At 42.0% G+C, this 10,488-nt stretch overlaps 2 protein-coding genes across 4 annotated transcripts; both read left to right on the top strand.

Annotated features, from left to right (window-relative positions):
- The first annotated feature begins 2,101 nt into the window (after positions 1 to 2,101).
- Positions 2,102 to 6,115, top strand: prdm4 (PR domain containing 4). 2 transcript variants are annotated; one of them, XM_077709464.1, is made up of 11 exons: positions 2,102 to 2,148; positions 2,473 to 2,628; positions 2,716 to 2,904; positions 2,976 to 3,617; positions 3,699 to 3,848; positions 3,974 to 4,092; positions 4,161 to 4,246; positions 4,689 to 4,816; positions 4,899 to 5,378; positions 5,446 to 5,614; positions 5,692 to 6,115. In XM_077709464.1, exons 2-11 carry the CDS (start codon positions 2,514 to 2,516, stop codon positions 6,035 to 6,037), a joined length of 2,424 nt encoding a protein of 807 aa, XP_077565590.1. In that variant the 5' UTR covers positions 2,102 to 2,148; positions 2,473 to 2,513; the 3' UTR covers positions 6,038 to 6,115. The 2 variants fall into 2 exon arrangements, with proteins under 2 accessions (XP_077565590.1, XP_077565591.1); XM_077709465.1 differs by having other exon boundaries at positions 2,108 to 2,132.
- Positions 6,116 to 6,351: 236 nt separating this feature from the next.
- On the top strand, positions 6,352 to 10,363 carry tmem209 (transmembrane protein 209). 2 transcript variants are annotated; one of them, XM_077709470.1, is made up of 15 exons: positions 6,352 to 6,484; positions 6,675 to 6,848; positions 6,921 to 6,979; positions 7,042 to 7,173; positions 7,242 to 7,465; positions 7,633 to 7,828; positions 8,232 to 8,407; positions 8,485 to 8,556; positions 8,620 to 8,716; positions 8,871 to 8,996; positions 9,075 to 9,172; positions 9,254 to 9,368; positions 9,529 to 9,626; positions 9,840 to 9,913; positions 10,003 to 10,362. In XM_077709470.1, exons 2-15 carry the CDS (start codon positions 6,709 to 6,711, stop codon positions 10,055 to 10,057), a joined length of 1,662 nt encoding a protein of 553 aa, XP_077565596.1. In that variant the 5' UTR covers positions 6,352 to 6,484; positions 6,675 to 6,708; the 3' UTR covers positions 10,058 to 10,362. The 2 variants fall into 2 exon arrangements, with proteins under 2 accessions (XP_077565596.1, XP_077565598.1); XM_077709472.1 differs by lacking the exon at positions 6,352 to 6,484 and having other exon boundaries at positions 6,697 to 6,848; positions 10,003 to 10,363.
- The last annotated feature ends 125 nt before the right edge of the window (positions 10,364 to 10,488 follow it).

The raw sequence follows: 10,488 nt of genomic DNA, 5'->3' as shown, positions 1-10,488 counted from the left end.
TTTGCATTTTTGTATTTATATTTAACCTTTTTTTAAGATATTCTAAGGTTAACATGGAGCTCATAAATATTTTTGATCAAATATTTCTGTTTAACATTTTTTCCATCAATACTCCTTCTTAAGAAATACATCAATAGTCAAAATAGTTAAAAATGGCTATACTATCTATTTATTTTAGGACTTGTTTTGCAGAATTGACGCTAAGAGGCGATTGTGTTGCATTTGCTGAGGGCAAAATTAAATAAGGATATAAGTCTCACCACTCTGTCATGCTTTAGTGAACACATTTGTACACTTCCTGCAAGGAATCTGATAAAAATCAGACCAAAAAAGAAAACATCCATTATGAAGGAGGCTTTTCTTAAAGTAGCTTGATGCTCTCTACCTTTACAGTGCAAGTGAACCATCAAACTATACCAGCACTGGCTTGCATTCACATGCCTTGGTAAATCCACATCCTATTTTCTTTCCAGTTTTGCGGGTTTAGTGAAAATAACTTTAATACAAAGCCATTGATGTATTTTCAAATATTTCGATGGTCACATTTTTATAGAAATGATGACAACTTTTTCTTCAATTGAAGTCTGAAGTTTTTGTAACTTCATTTTGGGTGAGGAACACAAAACATCTGATTTTTTAGGGAAAATCCATGATCATTTCTTACGTTTTTTTAATCAAATGGATTAAAAGAACTTGATTAAAATCCCTGAATATTCCATTTTTTTATAGATCTAAAACAATGTTTATTTTAGCTTTTTAAAAATACTTTAGATTTTACAAAATTAATTTTGAACAAAAAACATAAAAAATGAATGAAAAAGTACATTTATTGATTTAAAAGGAGGAAATCAGGAAATTTAACAAACATCTACACTCTTCATTTTAATTTCATCCTAAAACAGAAAGTCAGTACTCATGATATACTTTCCTGGGCCACACAAAATTATTCGGCGGGCCAAATTTGGCCCCCGGGCCGCCACTTTGACACACTAAAAGAATCAAAAAGAATACAAAAGAATACATTTCCTATTTCACATACCAAATAACACATTTATTAAGAAGAACATTAATACAAAGTCATTTATGTATTTTCAAATATTTCTATGGAAGTCCTTGCTAGTAAAAGCTACTTATTGTCAGCTTCCAGCGAGCCTCGAATGTTTAAACTCAAAAGGCCCTGCAGATGTTTGATGTATTGGATAGCGGCCCGTAACGTTTCTACTTTACTCAGCCTCTTGTCGTCAAACTCCACGGGCAGGCGCTCTCGGAGGCGGGCGTAACCCTCGTTGACACACCTGACCCGGTGACGCTCCCTCTCATTCCTCTTGCGGATGAACGCCGGTTCCGGCGAGTATTGACACGGGTAGAAGCGTAGCCCACCTTGCCGTAACTTGCGGTGGGCTTGCTCCATGAAAACTGGTTCCAGGTGGAAGGACGGCAGGGTCAAGTGGTGTTGAGCCATGGAGAAGCAATGCAGCGCCAGTGGAGGAATATATGGGAGATGCTCCACGCCATTATAAAAAGACATTTTTTTTCTAACTCCTGAAAATCAATATAAACAAGGGAGAAATAAAAATGTCAAAGATCAACATTAGCATGACACATGGAAAACAAGTACATATTTACCCTTTTTTGTGCCTCTTTCAGCTCATCCCAAGTTTCTTTTAACATGCAACAGTGTCTTCCCATAGAAGATTGGAGTTTGTATGACAGGTTGTTACAGTATTTTGCAGCTTTTTGATGCTACACTGAGCAGTGGGTGTGATCTGGGAAGAAGATCTGGAACTGAGATAAGGCCACCCACCTCTTAGAACCAACTATGTGGCTCTCTAACCTTTCTGTGCACTGTAAGAATTATTTTTAAGAGTGAGGGACACTTAAAGCATCTTTGAAATTAATGAAAAAGCAATTTGTTTGCAAATGGGTTGGAAATTGTGCAATCTATACCGATTTCGATGAATACTCTCCGTTGACTATAATGCAATTTGGCTTGAATTGTTCTGTACTAAAATGGCCAACAAGAGATGATGCTGTTCTCTGTTGATTGACACCGCGCATAAGACGCATAAGACTAACTTTTCTACGCATGCGTAGTATAAGAGTTCGCTGCTATGGCCCCCTTCAGGCGGAAGGTATTGTTTACCGCTGGTATGTTTTATATTTACGTTGTTTTCTAATGCGGCTTTATTTGTTTAACATCAGAACTTGCTTGCATTCGGTATTTGTGATACATAAATTATCATTATTTGAACCTGAGTACTTTGGGGGGCGTTAATCGAGAGCTATGCTAACGCTGTTGTCATAAACAAACACCGAGTTTGCTACACCGAGTAAAGTCATAATTAATGGTCGTTTTGCCTTCTAGGTTCGATTATTTAAGCGTACTCTTTTCGGGTTTATCGATTAACACAAGCTGTCGATTTCGAGTACGATACATTTGCAGCATTGCCGTTCATCAGTGGCTGTTTTTAGGTGATAAAGGCATCGATTTGACTTGTTGGTGACACTCAAGCATGAATGACATGAACCTGAGTCCAGTAGGCATGGACCAACTGAGTGTTCCTTCAGTGAGTGCAAGCCACTTGGGTCTGGCTACTTCACCTCCACATAATACCATCCCCACCCCAGGTACAGGACGATAACATAAACCCACATAAACAAAAATATTTGTGACGTCTGAAGGTATTTTCCTAACATCTGTGTCTTTTCTTGCAGGCATGCCGGTGGCCATCCCTAGCTTGGGTCCTTCTTTGGGCTCCCTTCCCTCCGCGCTGTCACTCATGCTGCCCATGGGTCCATTGGGGGATAGGGGAGTCATGTGTGGTCTGCCTGATAGAAATTATTCCCTACCGCCCCCTCCATACCCCCACCTGGAGAGCAGCTATTTCCGACATATTTTACCCGGTGAGCCATTTTGTGCCGAAGAGCTGTTCTGGTAAAATTAATCCTTGATGATGTTTCACCTCTCGCTTTAGGTATTTTATCCTATTTGGCAGACCGTCCGCCACCTCAGTACATCCATCCAAGCAGCTTGAACATGGACGGGACCCTCACCGTGCCCGGCAACAACCCATCGGGTTTGGACCCTTACAGTGGAGCGGGTGGTCCGCTGGAGCAGGGCCTGGTGCCCATGGACTCCAGACAAGTCAACGCCCAAGGAGACCTCCACCCAAGCGCCAGCCACGACTTGGACTCGGCCGGCTTAGCCATGGAGTCCCGTAACGGCAGCCCCATGTCCCCGGACCGAATGAGAGAGGAGCTGGCGTCCATGGACGGAGTCGGGGTGGTCCCGGTTTCGGATGGTGGTGGGGTTGACTCCTCTGTCATGCCTCTCCATGGACCCCCTGTGCTTGAGCTCGGGGACCAGCTTCACCAGAATGGAGAGCTGAATTCCGCTGTGGTTAGCGTGGTGCTAACGGGCTCCATGAGCCAAGCTCAGCTGGGGCCTGTGTCCCTCCACGCTCACTCTGCCATAGGCTTGGACTCGGTCAATGTCTCCCCCATCACCGCCGAGGTCTCGCTGGGCCCCGAAAACAACCTGGTGCTCGTCAATTCCGGTTTGCAACTTGACAATTCCAACCCTGACAAGGATAGCATGGTTTCTGCTTACACTATTTGTATGTGCATTTTATTTTGTTTACTCATTCATACTAAAATAAATTCTAAACGGATGAAATTATCGGATTACGTCCACACAGGGTGTACTCTATGTGAGCGGTCATATACCTCCAACTGCCCCGAGCACGGCCCGGTTACGTTCATCCCGGACGCACCCATCCAAAGCCGGGCTCGCCTCTCCATCCCGCGGCCGCTTTGCCTTCGTGTTTCCGTGGCCGACGAACCGCTGGGTAAGAGAACTGACCGGACGCCATTGTGTACGAAGGGCTTTTTTAATCAATCCCTTTCTTCATTCTTGAGTTATCCCGAACATGAATGCATATGGAACCCTTTTTTTTTTTGCTTTTTGCATCAGGTGTCTTTGCACGCGATATCATCCCGGCGCGGACCTGCTTCGGCCCAATGGTTGGTCAACACTGTAGCAACGTGGATCTCTCTGATTGGCCGGAAAAGGACACGCCCCAGATTTGGAAGGTTCGGTTCCTCTCTGACAATACGCAAGCATTCCTTATTATATTATTATAATATTTATTCCACAACAGATGTATCATAACAACGTGCTGGAGTTCTACATCGTCACCACGGATGAGAATGAATGCAACTGGATGATGTTTGTACACAAGGCAAGGTAGAGATATGTGTTTTGTTTTTTTTGCCATCTAAAGCAAGGGTGTCAGATTTTTTTTAATGGATTAATAGAACTGGATTAAAAGCCCTGAATATTCAGTTTTTTTATTATAGATCTAAAATAATGTTTATTTTATCTTTTTAAATATTTTTATATTTTACAAAATTATTTTTTAACTAAAAATACAAAATTACAATTATTCATTTAAAAGGGGGAAAATACGGAAATATAATATACATCTATAATCATAATTTTAATTTGATCCTAAACCGAAAGTCGGCACTCATGATTTATTTTCTCGGACCCCACAAAATGATGTGGCGGGCCAGATTTGGCCCCCGGGCCGCCAGTTTGACACCAGTGATCTAAAGCATCAGGCACTATGTGAATACTATACGAATGCTGCCGCATATGTTTCTTTTGTGTTGTTTTGGTCTTATAGGAGCCACGGGGAACAGAATTTGGTGGCATATTCTGCCAATGGTAAACTCTTCTTCTGCACCACCATGGAGATCCACCCCGATGAGGAGCTACGCTTCTACTACAGCCGAGACTACTGCAGACTCATGGGTAATGATGCAGAATGCTGTCTTATATTCCAATGAATGAATACGAAAATGCAACATTTTTACATATATTTTTCCATGTCCAGGTCTAGCTCCATTACCTGAAGCTCAACTCTGCCAATGTGGCAAAGACTGCTCCTCTTTTCCTGACCTCAAGTCCCACATGAGCACCCACGACCACAGCCCACCACGGGGTGACCACCCTCTCCAGCCTGAACAGCAGCACCCCAAGCAGAGGCAGGAGGAGCCACGGACCGAGGAAAAACTCCCCGACGGGGACTCCAGCTCGTCGTCCTCCCCTTGGCCGCAATCGGCATCACAAAACAACAACAACCATCTCCATCCCAGCCGAACTTCCATCTCCGCCACATCCCGATCCAACTCGAAAGGAAACCCACGAGAGAAGAAATTCAAATGCAGCATGTGCTCGCGAGCTTTCATCACGTCCACCAAGCTCAACGTACACTTCATGGGACACGTAGGGATGAAACCACACAAGTGTGAATACTGCAGCAAGGCTTTTAGCGATCCCAGCAATCTTAGGATGCACTTGAAGATACACACAGGTACGCACAACTACTCTTTAATCCTCCCAAGAAATGCGTGACTGGTTTTAGCGAACCGTTCTTTCAGGTCAGAAGAATTACCGCTGCAGTGTTTGCGAGAAGTCCTTCACGCAGAAATCTCACGTGGCGTCGCACATGCTCATACACACCGGCGCCGAGAAACTCAAGTGCGATCTATGCGAACGGACCTTCATCCGGAAACACGACCTCAACCAGCACATGTTCTCACACACGCAGTATGTACCGTAAACAGTCCTTTTACTAATGATAGTCAATCTGAGTATGACTTTTTGACTTTTCATGTACTTTGCAGTGAGCGTCGAATTCAATGTCCCAAGTGTAACAAGCACTTCTTGAAAAGCAACCATCTTAAGAAGCATATGAACTCCCACGAGGGCCGTCGGGACTTTGTGTGTGAGAAGTGTCACAAGGCCTTCCTCACCAAGTACCATCTCACGCGGCATCTCAAGATATGCAAGGGCCCCAAAGCCGAACGTTCCTCCAGGAAGGAGCGACGCGTGGATGAGGAAGACGATGAAGACGAAGAGGAAGAAGAAGAAGCTGAGGAAAATGGGAGAAGAAGAATGTCACGTATAGACTCGGGCAGGAGGGAAGACATTGGAGAATATAACTCTGAAAAGTCACTCTCGCCTCATTGACAACAAACACTCTCTACTTTTGTTTATTTATTCACTGCCATACATAAGTCATTTATACATCTGTTTACAAACTTTTCAGACCAAATGTTCTTTTATTTAACTCCCAAACATATCAACGCTGCTAAAAAAATCGAAGTTTGGACTTTGACTTTTGCTTTCAGCCTTGAGATTACAAAGTGATTCATTGTTTATACGTTGACTTTTAAAGTGAAAACTTTAATTGTGCGGGTTTCCTAGAACAACAAAACAAGTTATAATGACATTTGGATGTTTATCAATTTTATTTATACTATTAGCTTTGGCGAAAAGCGCTATTTTTTCGCTACACAAAAATACAACCACAAGCGAAGAAGAGTAACATCCGTGCCAACCCGGAAATAAATCCAGTTTTACGGTCCAATGCAAAATTGCACCAAGTGTGCTATGAATGGTATAAAGCGTCATAAGGTATTTTGCATAGTTTTTTTCTATTTAACATGTTTAAAAAATTATCACTTAAATATATTTAATGCTGAATGAAATGATTACATTCTCTGTGCCACCGTGCTAACTGTAGTACTGTACACAAATAGCTAGCTAACACCAGTAGTCTATACGAGTCCTCTTATATGACTATATTTTTTTCCCCATTCCATAGCTCTCCAGCCCTTTAAAGCCTTAATTCCATAAACATGTTTACCCCACCTAAAGAAGGCATGCCCAGCATGATAGAGAACGCGCTCCGGATGAGAAGAGAAGAACAAGCCCGTCAGGTGGTCCTTGCCTGGGCCGTTCTAAACGTGACCCTGGCTGGCATGATTTACACTGAAATGTACGTTTCTACAGAGAGAATATGATTCATTTAACTCTTCCAACAAAATTTTAACACTGTCTTTCAATTTAGGTCTGGAAAATTGTTAAGCCGATACTACAACATCACTTACTGGCCCATTTGGTACATTGGTGAGTCCTTTTTAAAAACTACTACAACATCCCGACACTAAATTCCCTTTCTCTCCTCACAGAACTGGCACTAGCCTCCCTTTTTAGCCTCAATGCTCTTTTCGATTTCTGGAAATACTTCAAGTACACAATGGCACCGTCCACCATCGCCTTATCCCCACGACAACATCGACTTCTTGGCTTTGGAAACACAAGTGAGTCGTCTATAAATGTATCTCTGACTAGTAGGGTTATAACATCATACCTGTTTACCATCATTCAGGAATTCAAGCGTCTCCTCCTCAGAAGCCAGAAAAGAGAGAGAGCCCCGTTCTGGCGGAGTCGTCACCCATGCAGGGCCAGACGGTTCTGAGTTTCAGCCCGTCTCGTTCCCCGTCCGCCAGTCCAAAGTTCTCCCCGAGTTGTGTGACGGGCTACAGTCCTTCACTTAGTAATGGAACCACTCCAAATAGTTCGCCTTATTCTCCTTCGCTGACGTTTGGCAAGGTATGTCCTAAATTAGTGTTAATGTGTTGAACAAATACTCTTACTCATGCTATGTCATGTCTTAATGTGGAGTATACATATAAGTACACGTGAAATTGACTGCTAGTTTTCAGTTTTTTAAATTTTTAAATTTGTTTTTTGTTTTTATCCCCACTTTTTTCCCCCAGGTGCTGAGCTACAATCAATCCCCTGGCTCCTCGCCATATGCAAGCAGCACAGAAAGCTCCATGTTGAGGTCTCGGTACCGTACATCGCCCTCTTTGTTCAGCTCACCCGGAAGCGAGGAAGATTACATCAATAATTTGAAAAGCCTGGAGCGGTTTCTGCACACAGAGGAGGAGAAGTGTCACCGAAGTCAACTCGGTAGGAGAATAAAATCTCATTTTGTTTAAGTGGCGAGATTATCAGTCGACTCATTTCATATTTAAAAACAAATATTTTTTGTAATGTACAACATCGGTGGAACATTCACAATAACAAAACATATTTTTGTTCAGTTTTACCATTTCTGACAAAAGGCCAGTTATGCTATGAATTCAAGCTAATAAAAACTAACCAGAGGATAAATTCATTTTCTGACCTGTGACCTTTGACCTTTTACCCCTAAAGCCACTTAATTATTATTATTAATTTTTTTGCAAGTTTGCTTGAACACCAACACACAAATTGAAATTTGACCCCATGACCTCTGAACACGACTCCAAAATATATTATTTTAGGATTTTTAAACCCCAATAATAACCAAAGTTTAACTTCTCCCCACTAGGGAGTCCAGAATCCATCTCCCCAAATCACAGCCCGACATTTTGGAACTACAACCGCTCGGTGGGCGACTACGCTCAGAGTCTACGGAAATTCCTCTACCAGCCCGCCTGTCGCTCACAGGCGCCGTCCGCCCACAAAGACGAAGCGGACCCGGGTTCCAAACAGGCCGCCGACGAAGTTGGTCCTTTTTATGATCCTTTTGCCCCGTATTTGAGGGTGCTATTTGAAATTAACTGTCCATTGACTTGATATAGGTTTGGGGGAGGATCACAACCAGTCGCCCCATCGCCGACCGCATCGACGGTTGGACGGCCAAGCTTCGGAATGTAAGCATCTATTTTCAGCTCACTTGAATGGTGGTTCTTAAAGTCCACTATTATCATTCACAGTGGATCAGTGATACCATCATGGTTCCCCTGGTCAAGGAAATGGATTTAGTCAACACCCAGCTCCGAAGGATGGGCTGTCCCGAGCTACAAATTGGAGGTAAATGTGCTTTTACAAATAAAATCATCCATTCAAAATACAGTGGTACCTCGACATACGAGCAATTCGAGATACGAGTAAAATTTCGGGCAAATATTTATCTAGAGATACGAGACAAATTTTGATTAACAAATCTCCTTTTTCCTTCCAATAGAGGCTAGTATTAGCAGCCTGAAGCAAGCCGCCGTGATGAAAGCATCATCCATTCCTACTATGAACGCCATTGTCCAATACTTAGACATCACTCCCAATCAGGAATATCTAGTCGATCGCATAAAGGGTTGGTATTTAAAAAAAAAAAAATCCAAAGAATACTGGGAGTTGAACTCGTGATCACTTTTTTTTTTTGAATTGTCAGAACTCGCACACAGTGGCTGCATGAGCTCGTTTCGCTGGAACCGTGGCGGTGATCTGAAAACCCGAAAGTGGGACACGGATCTGCCCACAGATTGTGCCGTAAGTACCAAATAATAAGTCCTTTTTAGGGGATGTCACCATTGCCGATTTTTTTGTAATTAATTTATTTTTTGGGTCCAGGTCCTCATGCACATTTTTTGCACCTACCTCGACTCCAGACTCCCACCGCACCCCAAATATCCTGACGGGAAGACGTTCACCTCGCAGCACTTTAGCCACATCCCCGATAAACCCGGTCAGTATAATCGAGCCAAAGTTCGGTGGAGCCCAATGCACATAAAAAACATAGAGGACAGAGCTACTGCCACTGGCTGCCATGTAAACGGCGCCATCATGGGGAAAGCGGTAAAAAAAGTTTGGATTTGATTTACTGGTAGTATTTGATTTGATTCCAGATGTGAGCAAGGAGAGCCTCTTCTGCATCCACCAGAATAGCACCACGCCGCCACAATACCAACTCATCTATCAAGGGAATATCTTCAGCCTACCCAAGGTGAACTGCAGCATGTTATTAAGCCCGTTTTTGTCACCCAAATTTTGACAACAATTGAAATATTTAATGGTCATTATTTTTTACCCTAACCAATATAAAATTAACATAAAGTGACTTGGAAATGCAGAAAAATGCATTTTCTGCCCTTGTTATTACTACAGAAATAGCATTTTTTTCTTATTTTATTTATTTAAATTAAGTTTTCTTTTGCAGGGAAGGAACAACTTGTTCCACACGATCCTTATGTTTTTATATGTCATTAAAATCAAAGAGTCAGGAATGCTGGGGTGAGTTTATATACATTTATATATATTTTTTAACATGTTTTTACTGTCACTCAGTTCAAAGCTTGAATTGTTAATGTGTTCTCTCCTAGACGAGTAAACCTCGGACTCTCTGGTGTCAACATCTTGTGGATATTTGACGACTGATGTTCACCTGAGAACGCGGAAATCATTAGGTGCTCCATTTTTATTTTTTATTTAGGGGGGGGGGGGGGTAGTTTGATTGACACAATGCCAAGCAAACAGTGTTATAACCATTTTTAATGTTTCATTTTAGATCATTGTGACCTCAGTTTTTTTTTTCTGAGAGCTCAATTCTCATTTGTTGAATGTAAAAAAAAAAGTTTGCAACCACAATGCAAGCTTGAATTGAAGAGAAGCATTACTATTTGAAAGATGTTTCACACAATGATGTTAATAATTGATATTAGTATTTTCTAAAAAAATAAATACATAAAAGTTAAAAAATCAACAATTTGGAACCTTGTTTGGTTGTCAACTTCTTAAAACGTCATTTTTATAACGAACATAATTATTAGCATTGCTAGCAAGTAGACGGAAGAATTTGTAGTGCACAA

This window comes from Stigmatopora nigra, chromosome 23 (genome assembly GCF_051989575.1).
Source record: "Stigmatopora nigra isolate UIUO_SnigA chromosome 23, RoL_Snig_1.1, whole genome shotgun sequence".
NCBI lineage: Eukaryota > Metazoa > Chordata > Actinopteri > Syngnathiformes > Syngnathidae > Stigmatopora > Stigmatopora nigra.
Note: the sequence above shows the minus strand (reverse complement) of the source record. Positions and strands in the feature narration are given on the sequence as shown.

Excerpts from the sequence above, each read along its gene's own strand:
- prdm4 (XM_077709464.1), top strand. The coding sequence starts at position 2,514 with ATGAATGACATGAACCTGAGTCCAGTAGGCATGGACCAACTGAGTGTT. Across the intron at positions 2,905-2,975 it reads TTTCCGACATATTTTACCCG|GTATTTTATCCTATTTGGCA; the intron begins GTGAGCCATTTT and ends CTCTCGCTTTAG. Across the intron at positions 5,379-5,445 it reads GCACTTGAAGATACACACAG|GTCAGAAGAATTACCGCTGC; the intron begins GTACGCACAACT and ends CCGTTCTTTCAG.
- tmem209 (XM_077709472.1), top strand. The coding sequence starts at position 6,709 with ATGTTTACCCCACCTAAAGAAGGCATGCCCAGCATGATAGAGAACGCG. Across the intron at positions 6,849-6,920 it reads GGCATGATTTACACTGAAAT|GTCTGGAAAATTGTTAAGCC; the intron begins GTACGTTTCTAC and ends CTTTCAATTTAG. Across the intron at positions 9,914-10,002 it reads AAAGAGTCAGGAATGCTGGG|ACGAGTAAACCTCGGACTCT; the intron begins GTGAGTTTATAT and ends GTTCTCTCCTAG.